This window comes from Syzygium oleosum, unplaced genomic scaffold (assembly GCF_021117445.2).
Source record: "Syzygium oleosum isolate NSW1041296 unplaced genomic scaffold, Sole_v2.1 Sole_v2.31, whole genome shotgun sequence".
In the NCBI taxonomy this organism is placed as follows: domain Eukaryota; kingdom Viridiplantae; phylum Streptophyta; class Magnoliopsida; order Myrtales; family Myrtaceae; genus Syzygium; species Syzygium oleosum.
Window position 1 is genome coordinate 3,258,860 of NW_026607515.1, and position 23,513 is coordinate 3,282,372.

At 41.6% G+C, this 23,513-nt stretch overlaps 4 protein-coding genes across 7 annotated transcripts; all 4 read left to right on the plus strand.

Annotated features, from left to right (window-relative positions):
* The first annotated feature begins 280 nt into the window (after nucleotides 1–280).
* On the plus strand, nucleotides 281–5,110 carry LOC115683235 (SWR1 complex subunit 2). 2 transcript variants are annotated; one of them, XM_030607699.2, is made up of 11 exons: nucleotides 282–487; nucleotides 604–673; nucleotides 1,136–1,207; nucleotides 1,356–1,399; nucleotides 1,474–1,726; nucleotides 2,545–2,620; nucleotides 2,725–2,844; nucleotides 2,966–3,034; nucleotides 3,646–3,688; nucleotides 4,239–4,304; nucleotides 4,443–5,110. In XM_030607699.2, exons 1-11 carry the CDS (start codon nucleotides 420–422, stop codon nucleotides 4,630–4,632), a joined length of 1,071 nt encoding a protein of 356 aa, XP_030463559.1. In that variant the 5' UTR covers nucleotides 282–419; the 3' UTR covers nucleotides 4,633–5,110. The 2 variants fall into 2 exon arrangements, with proteins under 2 accessions (XP_056160290.1, XP_030463559.1); XM_056304315.1 differs by lacking the exon at nucleotides 2,966–3,034 and having other exon boundaries at nucleotides 281–487.
* A 660-nt stretch (nucleotides 5,111–5,770) lies between these two features.
* On the plus strand, nucleotides 5,771–9,895 carry LOC115683093 (TPR repeat-containing protein ZIP4). The gene is made up of 5 exons (XM_030607518.2): nucleotides 5,771–7,377; nucleotides 7,833–8,022; nucleotides 8,105–8,137; nucleotides 8,273–8,893; nucleotides 9,084–9,895. The coding sequence occupies exons 1-5, from the start codon at nucleotides 6,023–6,025 to the stop codon at nucleotides 9,708–9,710; spliced, it is 2,826 nt and encodes a 941-aa protein (XP_030463378.1). The 5' UTR covers nucleotides 5,771–6,022; the 3' UTR covers nucleotides 9,711–9,895.
* A 729-nt stretch (nucleotides 9,896–10,624) lies between these two features.
* Nucleotides 10,625–22,315, plus strand: LOC115683193 (pentatricopeptide repeat-containing protein CRP1, chloroplastic-like). Of its 3 annotated transcripts, none has more exons than XM_030607643.2 (6): nucleotides 10,626–12,056; nucleotides 13,350–13,502; nucleotides 13,702–13,773; nucleotides 13,960–14,062; nucleotides 14,443–15,159; nucleotides 21,416–22,315. In XM_030607643.2, coding segments are annotated over exons 1-5 (1,557 nt in total). In that variant the 5' UTR covers nucleotides 10,626–10,829; the 3' UTR covers nucleotides 14,445–15,159; nucleotides 21,416–22,315. The 3 variants fall into 3 exon arrangements, with proteins under 3 accessions (XP_030463502.1, XP_030463503.1, XP_056160227.1); XM_056304252.1 differs by having other exon boundaries at nucleotides 21,463–22,315; XM_030607642.2 differs by lacking the exons at nucleotides 14,443–15,159; nucleotides 21,416–22,315 and having other exon boundaries at nucleotides 10,625–12,056; nucleotides 13,960–14,070.
* LOC115683194 (uncharacterized) lies at nucleotides 15,913–18,217 on the plus strand. Its single transcript, XM_030607644.2, has 2 exons — nucleotides 15,913–17,333; nucleotides 17,646–18,217. Exons 1-2 carry the CDS (start codon nucleotides 16,955–16,957, stop codon nucleotides 17,681–17,683), a joined length of 417 nt encoding a protein of 138 aa, XP_030463504.1. The 5' UTR covers nucleotides 15,913–16,954; the 3' UTR covers nucleotides 17,684–18,217.
* Nucleotides 22,316–23,513: the final 1,198 nt, after the last annotated feature.

The following is a 23,513-nucleotide window of genomic DNA, read 5'->3' on the forward strand; positions in this document are numbered from 1 at the left end:
TGGGATTTTTGGTATCACAAAAAAAAATTTGGGATAAATGTGTCACGTATGGCAAAGTTTGGGGTTTTTGGTGGTCTTTTCCTTATCTTCATCATTATTCAAGTATACGCGTGCTCGGGCAATTCCCCACTCGCCGCCGTCCCTCTCTCACGTGCCCAAGCTCTCAAAGCGCCGCCGTACAGCACCACCGCTCCGAACGAAGTGCGTATCGGGGCGGACGCGACGGCGGAGCAAGAGTGCGCTCCTGCTTTGGCCACGTCCTTTCCTTGCATATTTCACTGCGCTCGCTTCGCTTTTAGCGGGCGCTGGTGCGGGTGAATCAGGGGGGAAGAGGAGATTGGGTTCAGATAAGGAGGAGGAGGAGGAAGACGAAGGCGGCTTCGTCGCTCGCCGGAGGCATCGAAGACGAGCAGGCGTCAATGGAGACCTCTCAGGAGGATGCTCCCGTCTTCCTCGATCGCGGCTCTCGAGCCACGAGAGGAAAGAGGCAAGTCCCGTGGCTCTCGTTTTGGTTTCTCAGCCGGAGAATTCTTGGTTGATTGATGGAACGTATCACTTTTTTTTTTGTTTGGGTGAAAACTCGTTCGTTCGTGATTTGTTCAGGATGAGCAACTTGCTGGATGACGAAATTGAACAGGACGAGCTGTTCTGGAACCAAGATGCTCTTAATGACGTATGCTCGTGAATTCACCACTTTTTTTGTGCTGGCGAAAATTAAGGATATTTAACTGTGCTTGGATTATTTGCTTAAGCTTTTAGATGAATTGACCCCGCCCCGGCACAATTCTGCATGATCCTTAGCTCAAATCCTCAGGTCCCTCATATTTGTCTTTTCATTTCCGATCGATTTCCGTGCTAGAGCATTTCACTCTACTTGTCTAAGGTTTTTCCTGGGAGGTTGTCAATGTTCACCTGATCGATCTCTCGGCCTAATTCCTACTCAATACTCACTACTCAGCTGCTGTAAAGAAAAGATAGCCTTCACCTTTTTGTCCTTGTTTAGCTGAAATATTTTCATCCGGGCACGCCATTAGGCGAAATGTACTGGTTAGATTGATATTCTAGCAATTCAACATTATGGTAATCTTTTGATGATGACATAGTTGTTTATGCTTTGGTCTGTTGTTTTTACCAGGAAGAAAATGATGATAATTATGAAGAAGAGCCTGAAGTTGCAGATGTATTCGACAGTGACTTCGATGAAGATGTGAGTGCTTTTGCAATGTTCTCTTGCTTCCATCTCTGAAAACTTTTTCCATGATCTATCTGGTATCTGCATAAGCAGCTGTTATCAATTTGATCTTTTTATCGAGGCTCCAAACTTTAGAACCTTTCTGACCTACTGGTGCCCTTAGGAGCCTGATCCAGATGAAGAAATTGCCGATGACGGGGATGAGAGGTCAGTATATCTATGTAAAGTGGATATTTCTGCATAGTTGCCAGCTTGGATGACCTTGAGATGTCACAAAACAGGGAGCGTCCGAAGAAGCGGTTAATCTATCCGGGAAAGACTGCAAAGAAGAAAAAGAAACACAAAGTGCTTACAAAATTGGAGGAAACTCCCAAGGATGAGAAGCCTTCTGAACGGTCTGCTCACAATGAGAGCCACGACGTTTCCGATGAGGTAGAAGTTGAGAGAACGGTGAGAAAGTCTACGAGAACTGCGGTCATTGTTAGACAGGCAGAGAGAGATGCAATACGTGCTGCTTTGCAAGCAACAATGAAGGTTTGCTAAATTCTTCTTTGACCTTGTTCGGTTGTTGTTACGTACAAAGAACTGCTTCATGTTTAAATGAGTGCAGGTGATGCTAATAAATGGACAGCTATACTCGATATACTGCTTATGGTTTTCTCAAGAATACTGAAAGATTCAGTGGGGTTTAATGTGGTTGTTAGTTTCATTATTCTTGTATAGCTACTAAAGAACATCCTGGCACTCTAGTTACTGTACAAACATCTGTATTATAATAGTTGTAAGGATAAGTTTCATCTTTAGTGTACTCTCTTTGAACAGTTGGCTGTTCTTAAGTGAAGATTCTTGCAGAATCATTATCAAATGCCAGAGAACTTTCTAATACAATCACCACATGAGATGGTATTTTCAAGATCCCCTGGTCTGGAACGCTTTAACTGCAATTTGGGAGCTGTTTAGGCATAGTGATGGCTCCTTCTAACATGGACTTAATGTGTGTTCATTATGATATGCAGGGATCTTATCTTCATTGGTAGTACCTGATACTACTTGTAGTTAATGATTAAAGGAATATCATTTTGAAAGTCGATGAGTGCATTGGTGGAGAAATTGTATGAATAAAAACCCAGGGGAACCTTGTTATTATAATGAATTAATCATGTTAAACAAGTTCTACTCAAGCCTCTTTCACAACTTCGGTTTTCTTAGAAGAAAATGTAAACTCCCCAAGTATACTTCCAAGTTCTGCCTTTTATTTCAGCTTAATGCGATGCTTTCAGTGAAGCAGCTGCTCCTTGTTGAGAGCATGCCATCTCATGGAATGACTTATCCGTTTTTTTTTTTTTTTGTAGCCAATAAAAAGAAAAAAGGAAGGAGAGGAGAAGAGAATGACCCAAGAAGAGATGCTTTTGGAAGCAGCCCAAACAGGTTTCATTTTGTATACTGAAGTTTAGAGATTGATGTTGCATTTATGCAACTTCTGTTTGCCTCACACTGTATCTCTAACTGACCAGCATGCCACTATTTTGCAGAAATTATGAACTTAAGAAACTTAGAACGTGTGTTGGCAAGGGAGGAAGAAGTTAAGAAAAGAGCGATCGTGCATAAAGCTGTATACAGTGGTCCACAGATAAGATACATCTCTAAAGATGGTAACCTTCTTAGTATCTAGCCCGATTCTGTTCTTTTTTCTAGTTGCACACCATCTTGGACAATATAGTCTCAAAATTCTTTGGGGGTTCATTTTTTTAATTGGTATGAATATCATTTCAGGTCAATCATTTCTGGAGTTTACCAAAGAAGTGTCTTTTCAGTCCGAAATTCCTACAGCATCTGTTCCATGTATGCTAGCTTTACATTCACCATCCAATGATTCAGTTTAGAAAGCGCAGATTTTATGCTTTAATTTCACCAGTCACACATTTGATGTTGAATAGTATTGCTGTTTGTTTGAATGACAAGAAGGTGCAAAACTCATTGTTTTAAGTGCTTAATACTTGAATTTTTACTTCAGTGAAGTGCTGTGGTCTCATAGTATGATCTGCCCATCTGGGATTTGTCTTAAGAGATTAACCTGTTGCGTTCACTCGACTAGGTTGGCTGCTTTTTGAAGTCGTGAACCCTGAGTTTGAAGCTAAATAATACATTTTATTTAAAGATAAGTCATGCCACAGTTGTGGTCATTGTGTTGCAGAACTTGTTTTTCTTTAAAGGGATAAAGAAATCTCTGCACAGTTCACAAAAAGCTTATCTCAGTTGAAGAAATTGTCCTATTTGAAGTGAACATATTCCTTAACTATGAAGCACGGACATACAGTGGATAATGGTTTGGTATGATGTCGCTAAAGATGCTGTAGCTGTACATATTGTAACTTTCAGCTGTATGTATTGTAATTTTAATCTTTTTCGTCAAGAATGGTGGAAGTTATTTTCTCTTTGGTTTTGTCTCACAGATCCAGAGAAAGCTGCGTGTGCAGTCACGGGATTGCCAGCCAAGTAAGAGATTTTCTTCATTTATTCTCACTTCAAATGCATTACCTCTAAGATGCTACATCTCTGTTTCCCCGGATTTGAGTGGCAGGTTATGCACTGTTATGTAGAGATTCTGTCAGATAGAGTGAAACTAGAGATGCTTCTCATATGTTACGTAACAATATTGCTTCTAAGATGTGTTCTTTTAGTTCTTGCCTAGGAAGTGATATTTGTCTTGGATACTCTAGTTTTTTTTTTTTTTTTGAGCCAAATATCAGAAACTAAGTTCTTGCTGTTACACGAATAAGCTTTGAATGAAAAGTAACTTGATACCATGATGAGGGAGGAGGAAAAGTGCATCACATTAACTTGATACCTGGATGATGGTTTGGCAATCTGCCCTACCCTCTGCTCATCATTTCACCAGCTGCTGAAACTTCCCGACAATGAGAGGACCCTATGTTCTATTTTATGAGTTTAGTTGCTTGTTAAGTGAGTTATGGAAAGTGGGTCTATCTGTCTAAAAAGGCTTGAGAAATATGAGCAGCTGATACATATATATATGGTGTTACAGATACCGTGATCCAAAAACGGGGTTGCCTTATGCTACAAAAGAAGCTTTTAAGATTATTCGGGAACGGTATGTGCACATTCCTCCTGTATTATGTCACTTAGTTAGACCTGGCAAAAATTGTAAGCGCAGCTGCTACCAGATACGTCATCGCTGGGTCGTTCAATATTATTCACTCATCCTTTTCTGTCTTCCTGTGATCTTCAGTTATTCGGCAGAGACTAGTGGGATTCAAAATGGGATGAACATGGGTGTGTTATATGATTCGCTATCTGGGAAAGGTTTCTCAGCTAGGCGGAAGAGATCTGAACCTTCAAACAAAGGCGAAACGTCCTATTTACGGTACTTGGCTCGGTTTCGCAGTGTACCGTGTCTCGAAAGTGATTCATCAGAATAGATGCTGGGTACGTTATTGCTGAGTCATTTGATGTCCAATATCGACGAGCATTGAGCAGATTCAGACTTAAGACGGCTCTTTGAGCGTCGTGCAATCTGAAGAAGTGAAGAACTGAATCCTTAAGAAGCTAGCTAGGGCGAAGATCAGTCTGCCGCTCATTTGCATCAGAGAAACTGGATCAGTGGATGCTTGTGCTTTCAGACCGGCAAGGAAGGGGGAGAAATCTACTGTTTGCGTTCGAGGAAAAATGCAGTGCCATCAAATTATTAGATATCTGCAAGTGTCTGGACTCCTCTTGCAATGGTTTATAATTTTATCTATGAGAGCAGAGAGAATCGAAAACCATCTCCGCTTGTGATGACTGTAAAGAGCATTCCATTATTGTGAACGTTGCAAGAAAGCTAGAAATTGGACTTCGGTATACGTCACACAGCATTGAATATTCCCTCAAGCAGGAAATCCTGACTGCGATTCGCCATCAGTTTTGCCAAAATGTTTGCGTGCTTGAGCAACATATGAAAAGATGACAAGAATGATAAAATCATTGATTTTGGGGTCGATGTGGATTCAAATTTGTTTTCCTGATCTGAATGTCGTTGTTTCTGAGTTCCAAGGCTACCGAGGATATGTCTAATTGTAACAGAAGAAGAGCAACGCATGCGATTTCCTTTGGGATAATGACACAAATAGTCCCTGAACTTTGATTTAATGTGCAATTTGATCACTGAACTTTTAATTTGTTCAATGTAGTCCCTGAATTTTAACATAATGTTCAATTTGGTCCTTGAACTTTTAATTTGTTCAATGTGGTCCCTGAACTTTTAATATGTGTTCAATTTAGTCTCTGAACTATATGAAAATATTCAATATAGTCCCTGCACTTGAATTAATGGAAGGACTATATTGAACATTTTCAAATAGTTCAAGAACTAAATTGAACACATATTAAAAGTTCAGGGACCACATTGAACAAATCAAAAGTTTAGGGACCAAATTGAATATTAGGTTAAAGTTCAGAGACTACATTGAACAAATTAAAAGTTCATGGATCAAATTGCACATTGAGTCAAAGTTTAGGGACTATTTGTGTCATTTTCCCATTTCCTTTCGTACTGAATTTTCTCGTAAAATCAAATCCTCTTTCTCGATGGAAAAGTGGATATTCTGGCTGGCCCGTCGTGATCAAAATGCAGAAGGCCCATGGGCTAGCTTGTGCTACTCTCGGGCCCACATGTTCGTTTTTACAATATCGCCCTCTCCGCGAACTGACTGGTGACGTCATACTCTCAGTTCCCTCCAAATCCCTGGTCACCTTATTTTCGGTTTCACTGCAAAAGAAGCTCGTCTCTCCGTCATTTCTCTCTGTCCGGTCCCAAAAGAGAAACAGAAGATGAGGATCGCCGAACTCTCCACGCCGGAGCGTTGGCATACCCAGCCGGACGCTCAGTCCGATCCCCTCACCGCTCAAATCGAGTCTCTGATCAAACAATTCGAGACACTCCCCGTCACCCACCCCCGCCCCGAGCTCAGCCAGCTCGCCGCCGACCTCAGGCGGTGCCTCTCCCAACTCGCCGAGCGCGCACCTCCTTTCCCAAACTCCCTCAAGCTGCACCTATGGAAGCTCAGCTACCGCCTCTGGAACTCCTGCGTCGACCGCTCCAACGCCTCCTCCATCCGCTCCTCCTCCTCCTCCTCCTCCGACGAGGATCAGGCCAATCTCCGCCACGTCGCCGCCGACATGCTCTCCCTCGCCGGGAGCGCCGCCGGCGTCCCCTCCCCGGAGGTGAAGACGGCCTTCTTCTATTACAAGACCGGCATCATCTGGCATAGTCTCAAGAGGTCCGATCTCGCTTCCGATTGCTTCGAGAAAGCCACCGAAATCATCTCTAAAGTCGACGTAGGCACAGTTAAGGACGCAGGACAGAGGAAGCTGTTGTTAGATCTTCAGATCGCGAGGTCGCGCGCTGCTTGGGAAGTTTCTGACCAGATTTTGGCGGTAACGCTCTTGAATCGTTCCAAGAGTTTGTTGTTTGGATCGTCCGATCACTACGTCGCGTTAGCTAATCAGTACTTGGCGTTTGGCAAGAGCATCTTAGAAACCAATGAAGGCAACGAGGCTCACTGTTTTAAAGAAGCTCTGAAGCTAATGAACGATGCGTTGGATTTGTGCGAGAAGGCATTCAGTACAGCGAGGATGCGGCAGGAGACGGTGAATCTCAAGGGGCTTAAGTCGAAAATCCTGCGGTTCATTGCGGCCGTACACCTGCAGATGGAAGAGTACGAGAACGTGATCAAATGTGTTAGGATCTTAAGAGAAAGCGATGGCGGTGGGGACAACCATCCGAGCTTGCCGGTATTGGCCATGAAGGCATGGTTAGGATTAGGTAGGCACGATGAGGCGGAGAAGGAGTTGAGGGGCATGGTTGTAAATAAGGGGATTCCTGAGGGGGTTTGGGTCTCAGCTGTGGAGGCGTATTTCCAGTCGGCAGGGACAGCTGGGGCAGAGACTGCCAAGGGAGTGTTTCTGGGGCTCCTCGGGAGGTGCCATGTCAGTGCGGCGGCTGCAGTTACGGTGGTTCATCGGGTGATAGGCGGTAATAGTGGCATTGGCGGCGATGTGGATGGGTCGAGAGTGAGGGCCAAGGTGGTGGCCGAGCTGGTTTCAGATGATAGAGTGGTGGCGCTGTTTTCAGGGGATGCCACTGCTAAAGAGAGGAATGCAATGCATGCTCTGTTGTGGAATTGGTTAGTTCTTATACTAATCCTGCCGAGTTAAAAAATACGGTATCTCTTCTCCTAGGCTCAACAGCTAGAGGGTCTCGTATTATTATTAGTCATGAAGCTGATATCAATATGGGAAATATCATCAATTGATAAAAACTGAGCAATTGTTGCATTGCATCTTTGTGATGCTTTTACTTTGGGCTTGTTCAGGCGCCATTTAGAGGATTTTAATTCGCAGTCAATGGCGAGCTCTGAAAGAATTTCCTTGAAAGCATATGTTCTTCTATTTCCCTGGTCTTGTTAAACCATGAACTAATATCATAACATGCTGCAGTTTGTGATTATGTTGTAGCCTAGAGACATAGTTCTGGCTGTACATCTTGTTAGCTTTCAAGAAAAGAAAAGTTGAAAAGTGAAATTAAATTATTTCAGCTCTATATTGCATATCTGAAGGTTCCTGATGTACTTCATTACAGCGCTGCTGGTCATTTCCAATTAAAAGATTATGAAACGAGTGCAGAAATGTTCGAGAAAGCTATGCTTTTTCTTCCATGTGACATAGAAGACAGAGTTGTTCGAGCCAAGGGTTTCAGGGTGTTATGTCTATGCCACCTAGGTCTCTCTCAGTTGGACCGAGCTGAAGAATACATTAATGAAGCTCAAAAGGTATTCAAATTGGTTACCTTTCACCAATTACAACTACTCACCTAAATAATACTGTAACATATGATATTTTTTGTTCCTGTAGCTGGAACCAAACATAGCAAGTGCTTTCCTCAAGGTTCTCTCTCTCTCTCTTTCAGACACGCACACAGACAAGTCATATCTACGCGAGACTTGCAAATACATTCAGTTTAATTATCTTTCTCGTTCTTAATCAAGTTCCCTTGTGAATTGACACCTATCATGCATGCAGTTCAAAGTTTGTTTACAGAAGAATGATCATAACGCTGCAATAAACCAAATTCAAGCGATGACAACCTGCCTTGACTTTGCTCCAGACTTCCTCTTGCTATCAGCACATGAAGCTGTGGCTTGCCGTGTGCTCCCTGTAGCTGTTGCTTCTTTATCAAATCTCTTGAACTTCTATGTCTTGGGAAAATCAACAGCAACATCAGAGGTTGTCGTTCTACGCACCTTAATCACTATCCTCTCTCAAGACACGGGAAATGAACCTGAAGTACTTAAATTTATGAAACATGCTAATGATCGAGCATCAGAAATGGGGATTGGCTGCTATTTTGGAAAAGACGAGGTTGCAGTACGGGAACTGAAATGGTTTGCTGTAACGTCATGGAATTTTGGAACAAGCGCTGGGAAGAAGAAAAATTATATGCTGTGTGCTGAATTTCTGAGACTAGCATCTAATTTCTATAGTCTCTTAGCTGACATGCAAGGAGAAGAACACAGCCTCATGCTCTGCAAATCATTGATTTTTACAGTATGTGCCATGATAGCTTTAGAGAACGAAAGAAAAGCCTCCCTCGTTGAGATTGAAGTGAAGCAAGCTTTGGAATTACTCGAAAGAGCAGGAAAGGTGTGATCACACATATATTCTGCATAACATGGCATTTTGTGATTTATCCTTTTTCCATTTCTCTGTTCTGAGTTTTCGAAAACATCTATTCGGCTTCTCAATTGCGTATTCATGGATAATGCTGCTTTAATTCCTGGTTTTTGCTGCTGCATCCTCTGCACTTCTAACATTTGTGCATGGATGGATGCAGATAGTAAAGTCACTCTCAACAAGGATTCAACTAAATGACGACGAAGACGCAGCCCTAGAGCCCGACTTCAACTTCATATACACCTTCAGTGCATACGATATACATGGCAGGATCAATGACTTGAGATCCCAACAAATCCTTGTGAAGAATTTTATCAGCTCGAAGGCATGTACTCCAAGTTACCTCCTCCAATTCGGTCTCGCTGCAGCCCAGGGGCCAAGGCCCAACCCTGAGGTAGCCTTTCTTGCTCTGAGCCAGTGCCTCTCGCAACTTCTATCTTCCGTCTCGCCAGACTACCATAATGTATCTCTCATTGTACGGAAGCTGATAGCTTTAACCAGCATTTACAAGGGTGATACGGATGATGACGCCGTGTATGATGTGTACAAGCAAGCCTATCGGATAATGATTGGCTTGAAAGAAGGAGAATATCCGACTGAAGAGGGTAAATGGCTCGTCACAACTGCCTGGAATCGGGCAGCAATTCCTATTCGCGTTGGACAAATTGATGTGGCAAAGAAATGGATGAAGGTAGGGATTGAACTTGCAGGGCTGGTCCCTGGAATGGAGACATATCGGGCATGCATGGAGGACTTCATCCGAGGTTTTGACAAGAAATTTTCATAGCATAAGGACAGTGAAGACAGGCCTCAGCGGGTGGGCGATGTAAATGTTCTTTGCAGATGAGGGGTATCCACGTAAACCAGAGTACTTCAAACATTGTGGCTGCAAATAGAATTAGGATCTTAATTTCTTCATTGTTATCACTCGATTTTTCTAGGGACAATGAAAAAGAAAATCGTTTCTACAGCTTTTTGTCCCTTCTCCTTTCATTTTCTTCCCTCTTTTGATGAGAGCTTTAGAAAATCATTTCCCCAGCTATTTGAATTAGCTGATTCTACGTTGATACGGGTCAGTCTTTCTTCTCCCCGCCAAAGGCTGGCCTCAATATGGAATGAGTGAGCAACGACATAATCTTACAAATTTGGGAGTTGGACATGACTTTTGTATTCATGTATCGCTTTGTGTTTCCCAGCTCATCGGCTAGAATTGTTCAATCTCCATTCCAGTACGTCGACTGCGTATCATTTTTGAGTGCAATGGGACTGCATCGGTCGTTCATCCACGATTTGTGTCCTTGTTCGTAATCCGCCCTTAACAGATTAAGTTTAAGTGGCCTGAAATAGCGAAAATGAGAAAATGAGATTTTCAAAGTTTTGCCAAGTTGATGGATGTCACATACTTTATCACATACTTTATCGTAAGAATCCGTATTTATTACGAAATGTGCAAAGTGAGTCGTGACTACTCTGCTTTATCAATAATGTGAAAATCCAAGAACGGTAAATCCATCATCGCATGACTATTAAGAAGTTTTTTCGCATAATGTATACCGCAGTCGATATAAGTGAGAGATTCACTCGTAACGTAAATGGAAAGCGCGACCTCGTGAAAAATCGGCGGTCCATCGTCATTAAACTGTCAAATGTGCACCGATTCAGGATTTTTCGTGGAAAAAAAAGTAAAGAGAAGTCGTCACGGTGAGAAGTCATCATGGTCAGTTCCGGCAAAAGCCAATAGCTGTGGACCCAAAAAATCTCTTCCGACCATCATCCCATTCGTCAGTGATAACCGTTGAAACAGGGAGATGATCCTGTCGACGGCGCAAGGTAACCTCTCCTTCTCTTCGGCTTCCCCTCCCGAGCTCTACAGCTGCTCCCCTCCCGTGATCCGAGCGCGACTCTCATGTCGTCTTCTATCTCTCCATCTCCCTCGAGATTTTCATTAGACGGTTTCGCTCCTTTATCCTCATTCCCTCCCGCCTCTCTCCATAGGCGATTCCACAACCTCGACCTCCCCGCTTCGCTTCTCCTCTCGCACGACCGTAATGCCGCCAAGGTGTTCGCTGCTTTGCCTCTGAGAACCGTCCGTGCCTCATCTAGCAGTGATCCCTCGAATGGTTTCGTCACCGGAGAGGAGCGTTCTCTCGAGTCGTTCAATCGCTCCATCCGCGACTGCTGCCGTGCCGGAGACGTCGACGGGGCCTTGAGTCTGCTTTCCCGAATGGAGGCGTTGGGGTTCAGGCCCAGCTTCACGTCTTACGCTTGTTTGATGGAAGCTCTTGGGAACTGCGGTCGGACCTTGGAAGCGGAGTCTCTGCTTCTAGAGATGATGAGCCTGGGGTTTAGGCCCAGCGTGAGGGTGTTCAAGATTATGCTCCGAGGGTTCTTGAGGAAAGGGTTGTTAGGGCTCGCTGTCGGAGTCTTAGCTGCAATGGAGGACTTGAACGTCCAGAGAGATCGCGAGTGTTATGAGATTCTTTTGGATTATTACGTTAATGCAGGGCGTTTGGAGGATACTTGGTCTCTTCTTAATGAGATGAGGCTTAGAGGTCTCGAGCCATCTTCTTTTGTTTATGGTAAGGTCATTGGTCTTTACCGGGACAATGGGATGTGGAAGAAGGCGATGGGCATCGTTAGAGAGATAAGGGAGATGGGGATGGTGCTTGATAGGCATATTTATAATGCTGTTATTGATACTTTTGGTAAGCATGGCGAGTTGGGGGAGGCTCTGGAGGTCTTTGCAAGGATGAAACAGGAGGGCGTGAGACCAGATGTTATGACCTGGAATTCTTTGATCAGGTGGCATTGTAAGGCTGGTGATCTCTCCAGGGCTCTCGAGTTGTTCAGTGAGATGCAAGGACAGGGGTTGTATCCTGATCCCAAGATTTTCATTACCTTAATTAGCCGGCTGGCTGAGCAAGGGAAGTGGGACTTGTTAGAGCAAAATTTTGAGAGTATGAGGTGCAGGGGATATGGAGAAAGCGGGACTATATATGCAGTATTGGTTGATATATTTGGGCACTACGGGAAATATCGGGATGCTGAAGAGTGTGTTTCTGCTCTCAAGTCTGAAGGTCTACAGCTTTCAGCTAGTTTGTACTGTGTGTTAGCAAATGCTTATGCTCAACAGGTATACTATTTTCTGTTGTTGTTATTTGCCAAAGAGTGTTGAGCATCTCTAGTTGCTGTATCTGAGTAATAGGATATGCGTTGTTTAGTTTAGTTACATCGATGCATGCACTATGGTCCTGGACACCTCAATCCACATGTATTGAAGCTTTACTGTCATGAAGCACCGATAAGGATGCAGATGAGGGTATATGATAAGAGGACTCATAGCAATTGTCGAATGCTGCCTGAGATGGCTAATATAAATTTACAGGGAAAATGTTTTTAATTGTATTTAATCCTTCAATCTAAATAGAGAAGCTTAAAAAATTAAAATGAAGTCGATAAATAAAGCTGTCAACTAGTAAGAATAAGCATATATATATTCACACTACGTATCTACGTATGAAAGCTTATTCTCGATCCACATGGAATTGGGTATTAATTGCAGCTATTGTGATAAAATATTCTGGATATGTTTGTCGGACAACAATAGCTTCACTTCGTGTAACATCTTACTTTGCTGCTCGTTCCATGCTCAGATAAGAAGGAGTAGAGGAAAGGGAAGAGGAGGGTGGGGGGTGCACTGGGTAGCAGCCGGCGTTCTTTTTTCTGTTTGAATCTGTAGGAAATGAACTCTGTAGATCTTTTAGTGTTATCTTTTTACATACTTCCCCGACAAATAGCAGCTCCCAAAGTACGGAAGAAGTATGTATATGGAAAGTAGTGGATAATTGAAATCCCTTCCAAGCTATGGTTCTGTTATAACATGACGGAGTTTCTAGTATTTTTTGCCTCATATATGTCTTCCTTGATCAGGATTACCTAAACAAAACTCCCCTTGATACTCTTTGTTTATTGTTTTAGTAGCATGGCTAGGAACGAAAGAAAGTAGAAGACGTATTATTCTCCTGTTGAAATCGTTCTATACCTGATGGTGATGGAAGCTTCTGAATTGAACAATAAACAAGGACAGGATCTCGCGAAGTTGAATTAATTTGTCAGATTGTGAAATAATTGTTGCTTCAGTTGATCTGCAAAAGTTTATTATGAGTATATAGGGAAATAGCAAATCACGTGATCAGGAAATAGCACAGGTAAACAGGTGAAGGGCATTGATTATTCAACAAAGTGAAAAAAACTGAATATAACTTTCACCTTCGCTGGAGATTATTCTTTCCTATAAGATAAGCATCACGTGGTGTGTACTTTTATTGAAGTGGAATGGTGTGAGGAATGTTTGACCAGTCTTATTTTATTTCGCAAGTAGAAGAACCAATCCTGCTAATTTCTAGATTATGTTTCCTATATGTAGGGACTATGTGAAGATACGGTTAAAGTGCTTCAGCTTATGGAAGCAGAAGGAATTGAACCAAATGTTGTAATGCTGAATGTGTTGATTAATGCGTTCAGTGTTGCTGGAAGACACATGGAGGCTTTCTCTATTTACCACCTTATGAAAGAAAGTGTAAGTTTTCTTGTTTTGGGTAAATTTTGTTTTGCAGACATAGTGAAATCCAAAACATAACTATCATCCAGAAAGTACAGATTCACCTAGCTTTCTGTCTTTTTCTTCTTAGCTTATTTGGGACTTTTTTTTGGTAGTCATATAACTTTCAAGGATCATCTCGCCTCATCTTCTAATGGCAATGCTGCCACATTTGTAGGGTATCTTTCCTGATGTGGTTACCTATTCTACGCTTATGAAGGCATTTATCAGAGCTCGGAAATTTGACAAGGTAGTGTTATATATATATTGCAATAATTTAATCGCTTCTCTTAGAAAATGAAGGAATTTTAGTCCTAAAGCACGATGCTATTCTTGCTTGCGCTCAAGGAATTTTCTTTTTCAGCTGGAGTGTTTACTGAGGGAAAATCTCCTTCTTGTTAAGGTGTCTCCTCATCTTCTAATTTGGTGCATCCAGGTTCCCGCGATATACAAGGAAATGGAGGAGAGTGGATGCTCTCCAGATCGGAAGGCAAGAGTTATGTTGGGAACTGCGTTGATGGAACTCGAACAGAAGCACTGTAAGTGAAACCGATATCTGTGGATTACTGAGATTTAGAGGCCTTTTAAAGTTTCGTAAAGTTAACACGCAAAACATGTGATGAACTAACTCTTCCTTCCTGTATAATATCTTCTTAAACTTTGCACGAGAAACAAGAGTTTAGTCTAATGATGGTTCACTCTTATTGACATCCAAAAGATCTCGGTATGTCCATATTCCCTCTTCCTATCTTACCAAATAAAAGAAAGGATACTTTGCAGCTTTGAAGATAATAGGATCTGTTCTCTTCCTGTGTTTTTCTCTATGATTATCTGAAATTTGCTGCAACTGATTTCCCACATTCTTTCACTATATTAATGAACTGAATTAATTTGTTATCCTTTCCTTGGTGTCTGACAGGACTCTTATATCTGTGTGAAGATAAAATGATGTTTTTGCGTAATGTCTTGATGTCTGGTCTTTCTGGAAACGTGACCGCGGTATTCAAGCCTAATGTATGCCTGATCTGATCAAAGAAAACGTCTGGGGCATGCATGAGTTAGCACAATTCCATAATTGGCACTTGGCAGTAGTACCTTTCTCAGCGAAATAGTATTTGGGCCACTGTTGTTTGGGTCTGGATGGAGCATGGCAGTCCCCTACATGCATATATTGCTTAATGGGCTGAGAGGATATTGAAGTGGATCTACTCGAAGATAGTTGGATCAGTATGGCGGAAGTGGTTGCTGGGACGAATGATATGGGTGCACTTGTGAAAATTTATTCAGCTGATCAAGGTCTCCGACAGCACTGCCATTTGAAGGGTCACATCAACAGCATCCAACCATACCATGACCAGGAAGTAGCTGCTGAGTCAACTTAATTTGACCTTGCTCTGTATAGAACCGCCGCAGATAATTTTGATTGACGTAATCTTATGCAACCAGGAAGGCAATCCCAACTTGCTAGATTATTGGTTTCGAGACCAAGTTGTGATAAGAGTATCTTTCAAGAGAAATTGCAAGCTAGAAGATGTTGAAAGTCTAAGAAATAGAAAGACTCTGCAATAGTCATGGCTTCTCCATCTCCACTCAACCAATCACAGTATCGTCACCTATAACAAGAGATTGAAACAAGGTATCCAGAGAGGTCATTTTCTTATTGACATAGATTGTGAGATATATTTGCATTCTTACTTTGCCTTCAGATGTTGGCTTGCTGGTACAGATTTTTTTACTTTAGTTGCTACCATAGTGTAGAGATGTTATTGTTAGGAAATAATAATAAGGGTAAAACAGTCAAAAGTTATTTTATATCGAGAGGGTTACACATATATATTACATGTATTCTTGTAATCCTTTGATTGAGATAATACAATACGTATATTTCGCTCTCTCAACATGGTATCAGAGCACACCGTATTCTTTCTCCAACCACCGTAGTCTTCAACCCCACCACCACCATAGCCCACCGTATTCTTTCTTCAGCCACCGTTGTCTTCAACCCCACCACCACCATAGCCCACTGTCGCCGTTCACCATCACCGTCGTGGACCCACCAAACCCTCACCGTGACCACCAGATTCAGATCTGTCCACCACCGTTGTCGTCCACTCACCAGATCCAGATCTGCTCAGATCTGGCCAGAAGCACCGATCGCCCCTCACCGGCACCTGTTCTCGTCGTCGCCAACCCTCATCATCGCCTCTCGTCGGCGTCGACTCTCACTGGCGTCTGCTCTCCAGATCTGACCAGACGCATCGCTCGCTGAAGCCCATCTAGCGACTGCTTCTCACGGGCGTAGCAGAATTGGTATTTACTCAACCCTCTCCCATGTTCGAAGTGATTCACATCCCATTGTTCAGTTCTACTAGGGTTTCGTACGTCTTGAGGAGTCGGAGGCGACCTCAGTTCGTTCGGTTCTGCTAGGGTTTCTTCCGAAAAAAAAAAAAATTCGAACTGAGGTCATCAGAGGATGTTGTCCAGTGTACTTATGTGGCTTCTCATTGCCGTATATTGATACTTGAAGTGCTGGTCGGTGTATGCCTGGAAGGTTGGATGGTTTTCCGTGATTCTTTGATACCGAATATATGATTTTATGGCCTCTCAGTACAGCTTCTTGACTCCGTGGTGAGCCGATTGAACCCTCATTTGTGTTTGTTATTTTGTGGCTGATTGCACAACTGAAGTTAAGTGCTTGATTATTGTGACATTACTATTGGGTTCAATCATATCTTGTGTTCAATCTGTTCGGCTAATTGCATTATTGGAGTTCAGTGGAGTTAATACTGATGGCTTCGGCTTCTGGATCATCTACTGGTCTTACACATTTTCAATTGACATCTGTCAAGCTGGATGGAACTAATTATCCATCGTGGTCTAAAGCTGTAGAAGTTTATCTTACCGCCACTAGACAGAATGATTATCTTACGTCTACAATCCCCTCGGATAAGAGTAAGATAGATGATTGGGTTGCAGGAGATGTGATGATCCGTACACTGTTATGGAATAGTATGGATCCTAAGATTAGCCCTCACTTCATTCAGTGTACTTCTGCTAAGGAAGTTTGGGAGAAATGTGCTTTACTTTATTCTGGCCAGAACAATATGATACGAGTGTGTGACACATGGGAGGCTCTATTTGATCTTTAGCGTGGAGATCAATCTCTATCTGAATATTATGCTCGTTTCACTACACTTTGCCACCAACTAGATGCTTATCTTCCAGCTTTAACTGATCCAAATGTTTTAGTCAAACGCCAGGAGGATCTTCGAGTGATACTATTTCTTAAATCACTAGGGCCTGAATATTCTTCCCTTTGTCAGCAGATTACATCTGAAAGCTCCCTTGCTGCAGTTGTTGAGGTTTTCTCCCGAGCCCTTCATTCGACACCTACTGCTAAGATCTCAAGTACAACTCTAGAGACAAGTGCCATGATCTCTCATGGCTCTAGTGGACGTAGAGCTCGTGGTCGTGGTTATCGGGGTCATGGACGTGGATCTATTCAGAGTGGAAGTCGTGGGAGTCGTGATAGAAGTATTGGTAGCCGTGGCTTTCGTTATTGTAATCATTGTCGGAGGGCTGGACATACAGAACCTTACTGCTACACGCTTCATCCAGAGCTTCGACCTACACTTGCTGCATTTGCTGAAGTGGACGATTCTTCCTCATTAGCTCAACCGGATCCTACTACTGTGCAGAATACAAGAGATTCGGTTACATTGACACGTGCTGAATATGAGGCTTGGATTCGCTCCCAACAGGTGACAGGACCTTCAGCTCCCACTGCAACTCTGGCACATAGCTCAAAAGGTAGTTCATCATGTTTACTTTCTACCCTGTCGGACTCCTGGATTATAGATTCTGGAGCTACTCATCATATAGCTGGTAACTCTACATTATTGTCTTCGTTACATTCCACACCTCCTGGGGTGTCCAACTCTGTTACATTAGCTGATGGTTCCATTTCCCAAGTTACTGGTACTGGAGACGCACATTTGAGTCCCTCCCTTTCCTTATCATCTGTCCTTCATCTCAAATCTCCCTATAATTTGATTTCTGTTAGTTCACTAACGAAGGAACTAAATTGTTCCGTAACCTTTTCTGCTTCTCATTGTCTTTCAGGATCTGAGGACTGGACAGGTGATTGGTGGGGGACATGAATCAAATGGCCTATACTATCTAGATAAGAAGGTGATAGCTGCAGCAGCTGTGAAGCGCACATCCACTGATGTGTATCGGATGCATTGTCGTGCTGGTCATCCACCACCGAACATTCTTCGACAATTGTTTCCTGAGTCTGAGTCTGTGAGTACTTTTGAGTGTGAAACTTGTCAGTTTGGAAAACACCATAGAGTTTCTTTTCCTTCTCGCTTTCAGAGTCGTGTGTCTAGTCCCTTTGAGCTAGTTCACTCAGATGTATGGGGTCCGTGTCGTGTTTGTGATACATCTGGTTTCCGGTATTTTGTTACATTCGTGGATGATTTTTCCCGAATGACTTGGTTGTTCTTAATAAAAGATCGTACTGAGATTTTTCATTGCTTTCGTCGATTCTACTTTGAGGTGTTGAATCAATATAATACTTCTGTCAAAACTCTACGGTCCGATAATGCAAAAGAGTGTCTTGTTGTTGCCTCTGGTTTTCAACCTTTTCTTGATTCTCATGGCATTATTCATCAAACTTCCTGTTCATATACACCACAACAAAATGGTGTTGCTGAACGTAAAAATCGTCATTTTCTTGATGTTGCTCGTTGTCTTATGTTTCACATGCATCTACCGAAAACCTTTTAGGGCCATGCTGTCCTTACAGCCTGCTTCTTAATTAATCGACTTCCAACTTCTATTCTTCAGGGGGACACCTTTTTCTATTTTACATCCAAATCGTCCTCCCTTTGCATTACCTCTACGTGTCTTTGGTTGTGTTTGTTTCGTCCATTCTTTGACTCCAAGTCTTGATAAACTGGACCCTCGTGCTAAAAAATGTGCCTTTGTTGGGTATTCTCGAACTCATAAGTGTTATAAATGTTACAATCCTACTAGTCGTCGTGTGATTGTATCAGCAGATGTGACATTTTTTGAAGACCAGCCATACTTTACTACTCAAACTGTCCCTACAGTGCCCCCTGACGATGTCGAGTGTGTCTTACGGACTCCCACCTATCTCACTTCCTCCAGCATCGTCAACAGGATTTCAGTTTGCTAATCGCACTTACCATAGACGAGGAACAGCTCCCACTACAGTAGTACAGCCATCACTTGATTCATCTGTTCCCTCATCGGTTGCTGTGCCATCCTCTGATCCTGATCCTGATCCACCCATTGCTACCCGAAAAGGTACGCGTTCTTGTGTTGGACATCCTGTGGATCGTTATACACTCTACTCTGGTTTGTCTGATTGTCTTCGTACTCGTCATCCTATTACCAATTTTATGTCATATGATCGTTTATCTCCCACCTTCTCTACCTTTGTCTCGTCCTTGTCCTCTGTTTCTGTGCCTAGCAGTGTTACTGAAGCTCTTGCTCATCCTAGTTGGCGACAAGCCATGGAGGATGAAATGAAGGCACTCATTGAGAATCACAATTGGGAGCTCACTACCTTACCTGCGGGGAAACAACCTGTTGGTTGCCGTTGGGTTTTCACTTTTAAGGTCCACCCTGATGGCACCATAGATCGATTGAAGGCACGGTTGGTCGCCAAAGGATATACTCAAACATATGGTGTTGATTATGATGACACATTTTCCCGTGTAGCCAAATTCCGTCTGTTCGTGTCTTTATTTTTCTGGCAGCGCGTTTTGGATGGTTTCTTCATCAATTAGCTATTAAAAATGCGTTCTTACATCGTGATTTGGCTTAAGAGGTGTATATGGAGCAACCACCAAGATTTGTTGCTCAGGGGGAGAATCTGGTATGTCACTTGCACAAGGCTTTGTATGGACTCAAGTAATCTCCTCGTGCTTGGTTTGGTAAGTTCAGTGATGCTGTTATCAAGTTTGGATTAAAGCGGTGTCAAGTAGATCATTCGGTCTTCAGTTCTGTCTCATCAGTTGGTTGTATTCTTTTGGTGGTATATGTGGATGATATTATTATTACTGGTAGTGATTCAGATGGTATTCAACGACTTAAACAGTTTCTGTATACACAGTTCAGTACTAAGGATATGGGACGTTTGCGGTATTTCCTAGGTATCGAGGTTGCCTACTCACATACGGGTATCAACTTAACTCAGCGAAAATATGTTCTTGACATTCTTAATGAGGTTGGACTTATTGGAGCAAAACCGGTTGATACTCCTATGGAACCCAATGTGAAACTTGATGCAGAACATGGAGAACTGTTACATGACCCAGTGAAATATTGGAGAATAGTTGGTAAGTTGAATTATCTTACTGTCACGAGACCTGACATATCCTTTGCTATTAGTGTTGTTAGCCAATTCATGAGTTCTCCTCGGACTACTCACTGGGATGCTGTGCTTCGAATTATCAAATACTTGAAAGGAGCGCCGGGTAAAGGACTAATTTTCAAGAATTATGGCCATCTGAATACCACAGGTTTCTCTTATGCAGATTGGGCTGGATGCCCTACTAGTAGAAGATCTACATCGGGTTATTGTGTTTTTCTTGGAGGTAATTTAATTGCATGGAAGAGCAAGAAACAACATGTGGTTTCTCGATCAAGTGCTGAAGCAGAATATAGAGCGATGGCACATGTGACAGGTGAATTGCTCTGGTTAAGGATGTTATTGTCAGAAATTGGGTTGTCAACATCAGAACCATCGATATTATATTGTGACAATCAATCAGCTATTCATATTGTAAATAATCCTGTCTTCCATGAGCGAACCAAGCACATTGAGGTTGATTGTCACTTTATACGAGAAAAAGTTCAGAAAGGAGAGATCACTCTTCAACATACAAGGACAGAGGATCAGCTTGCAGATATTTTTACCAAGTCTTTACGAGGGAATAGAGTGAATTTTTTATGTAACAAGTTGGGATTGTTTGATATCTACGTCTCAACTTGAGGGGGAGTGTTAGGAAATAATAATAAGGGTAAAACAGTCAAAAGTTATTTTATATCGAGAGGGTTACACATATATATTACATGTATTCTTGTAATCCTTTGATTGAGATAACATAATACGTATATTTCTCTCTCTCTCTCTCTCAACAGTTATGATTCTCTTACTTGTTGTTCCCATCTACCTAATAGTTATTCAAACTATTGATTGATTAAAATGCAAAAAGAAAAATTGAAAAAGATTAAATTGCAAATTGGCAATACACATATTAGCAATTTCATAGAAATATTTATTGGCAGACTTGAGTATTTAAGTAAATTAAAAATGTCTAGGGTTTAAATCATTTCTAGGGCTGCCCCGGTGTGTGTGGGAGGAAGACTAAGCCTCTATTTGTTTTGTGGAAAATGAATGATTTTGAAAACATTTTCTTAAAAATGATCCTTTGAAATAATTAATCAATGAAAAATATTTTTATTATCGACTATAATTTATATCTAAAATTTTTTGTGGATGATAGAAATATTTTTCGTACATTTATTTTTGTAAGTGATATAAGCAATTATTTTTAAAAAAATATTTTTTAAATTATTCATTTTTCACGAAGCAAATGGAGTCTTAGTCTCTTCCTTCCAATTGCCAGAGAAACACTAGCTCTTTTCTCTGTTCTGCTGGGGTTCGGACCGCTTCGAGAGGTTCTTCATTGGCTCTCCTTCAGTAGGTTTGACACAGTCGCATGGCTTCAATTTTGCTTTTGTTGTGAAATTTGTGATTTCAGTTGCCATTTCTAGCTTCCCTTGTGTATCCGGTTTGTTTCCGTGTAACCTTGAGGATTTGGTTTGATTTTTTGAGGAATTTTGGGCTTGTTCAGGCGGAAACCCTAGCTTAAGTCTGCTTTTTGCTGTCTGGTGTTGCCAGAGAAACCCTAGCTCTTTTCTCTGTTCTGCTGGGGATGGGACTGCTTTTAGAGGTTCTTCATTGGCTCTCCTTCAACAGGTTTGATGGAGTCCCATGGCTTCAATTTCACTTTTGTTGTGAAATGTGTGATTTCAGTTGCCATTTCTAGCTTTCCCTTGTGTATCCGGTTTGTTTCTGCGTAACCTTGAGGATTCGGTTTGATTAATCGAGCAATTTTGGCCTTGTTCATGCCCTCTACAACACGTGAATCTTTTGGGAGGAAAAAAGACTTCACAAGGATGAGGAAATAAATGCAGGGGCGCGGCTGGTGGGTTCTTTTGGTAGTTTGATTTCCAGTAAGGTACAAGTGTAATTGTTTCTGGAATTGTGAGTTAAGAGGAGTAGGTGAAGCAACTATCTTGGCGAGTGTATAACAGTTATTCAGTTTGGATTTTGTTCAATACTTTAGGCTCTTGAACTGCAAGTGAGTCATCTTCTCCAGCAAGTGCTATGTGCATCAACAAAGTTAAAAAAACGGATGGAAATCTCTGGTGCTGAAGTTTTTGGGTTCATGTGTTTAAGTTGTTACTGGGTAGTGGCTGATCTGAGGAAAGAGGGAAAGAGATTCTCGGCAAAGGTGAAGTAGAATTGTTCCAAATGCTTTTGCTTCTATGGGCAGAGGTTCTCAAGTTCTGATTTTGTCTGTTGACCATACGTTGATAGTCCTAATCTCTTAGGTGTCGTGAGTTGGTGACAGGTATTCTATTGAGAGTTCTGTTTCATGCTGAATGTAGACTCACTTTATATGGACATAAAGCAATGTTAGAGATATGAAGTATTTGCTATATATTCTTTACTAAATAATCTGCCGGCACATATGACATGCTTTAATTACGAAATGCCAAATATCTAAAGAGTGGGTGCAGTGAACTTAATGTAACTTCTCTGTTTCTGGAATGGTGAGTTTAGAGGAATAGGTGAAGCAACAATTATATATTTTTTGGGTAATGCAATTGCCGGGGGATCCCCTCAACTTCATGTAACAATTCTATAATTTTGAAAATGTTGTCTGGTGTTGGTTTGTGTATGTATCCGTCAGAATTCTTTTCTCTGAAGTTTAAAGTTATAATTTGCTTGGAGGATTTGTTGTTCTCTTTTTGGAGTGATTTTACGTGCATTTTGTGTTTCATGATCTGTGTGCTCCAATATAGATGGATAATAATAAAATCCAAGGGGCGGTAACAGGTGCAATTGCAGCAGTTATGACATTTATTACACTAATTACGGATGATTATAATTATTCCGAGAACAACATACCGAGGGAGCCTCATGGAGAGAGTTGTACATGAATTGTGTCTTGTACAATGGCGATACTTATTGTATAAATCAAATTTGGATGACATCATATGCTTTTTTAGAACTTTGTAAAGCACTCAGTGCAAGTAACTTGTTGCATTCTATAGTTAATGTTTCTATCAGGGAGCAATTTCTGGTATTTTGCCATGGGGGAAGACTCCCTAGGTCAATACACACCGTGCATTAATATTTCAAAATCATCTTGCAAGCGATTTTGAAATTAAGCGATTTTGAAATTGTACAAACATGTGGTGAAAGAACCGAGCAATTCCACCCCTCCTAAGATAAGTAATAGTCAAAAGTTTTGTCCATATTTTAAGTTATGAAATTTAGAAAAAAAAAAGTCTTTATACATTGCCTGAGAAGTTTCATTTGTATTTGGTTGGTAACTATATTGATTGTTTTAGGATTGTGTCGGAATTATAAATGGAACTCATGTATGTGCAACAACACAAAATATATGTACTTGAGATTTTCTTATGTATTAGCTGGTTGGTAGGGCACTGCACATGATTAATGATGCATTTTCAAAACTGGATGGATTAAACATTCCCAAAGGTAAGAAAATGGCATTTATAAACAATGTTTGAATTGAGCTTAGTATCTGGTTAATAACTCATTTATAACTTGTAGTAAAATATTATCTTGGCTATGCTTGTTATGGAATCCAAAATGGCATCATCTCTCCTTATCATGGTGTTAGATACCATTCGAAA

Coding starts and splice junctions, on each gene's coding strand:
- LOC115683194 (XM_030607644.2), top strand. CDS start 16,955: ATGATCTCTCATGGCTCTAGTGGACGTAGAGCTCGTGGTCGTGGTTAT. Junction 17,334..17,645: donor TCTGGCACATAGCTCAAAAG/GTAGTTCATCAT, acceptor ATTGTCTTTCAG/GATCTGAGGACTGGACAGGT.
- LOC115683093 (XM_030607518.2), top strand. CDS start 6,023: ATGAGGATCGCCGAACTCTCCACGCCGGAGCGTTGGCATACCCAGCCG. Junction 7,378..7,832: donor CATGCTCTGTTGTGGAATTG/GTTAGTTCTTAT, acceptor ACTTCATTACAG/CGCTGCTGGTCATTTCCAAT. Junction 8,894..9,083: donor TACTCGAAAGAGCAGGAAAG/GTGTGATCACAC, acceptor GGATGGATGCAG/ATAGTAAAGTCACTCTCAAC.
- LOC115683235 (XM_030607699.2), top strand. CDS start 420: ATGGAGACCTCTCAGGAGGATGCTCCCGTCTTCCTCGATCGCGGCTCT. Junction 488..603: donor CGAGCCACGAGAGGAAAGAG/GCAAGTCCCGTG, acceptor TGATTTGTTCAG/GATGAGCAACTTGCTGGATG. Junction 4,305..4,442: donor TTTAAGATTATTCGGGAACG/GTATGTGCACAT, acceptor TGTGATCTTCAG/TTATTCGGCAGAGACTAGTG.
- LOC115683193 (XM_030607642.2), top strand. CDS start 10,830: ATGTCGTCTTCTATCTCTCCATCTCCCTCGAGATTTTCATTAGACGGT. Junction 12,057..13,349: donor CAAATGCTTATGCTCAACAG/GTATACTATTTT, acceptor TCCTATATGTAG/GGACTATGTGAAGATACGGT. Junction 13,503..13,701: donor ACCACCTTATGAAAGAAAGT/GTAAGTTTTCTT, acceptor CCACATTTGTAG/GGTATCTTTCCTGATGTGGT.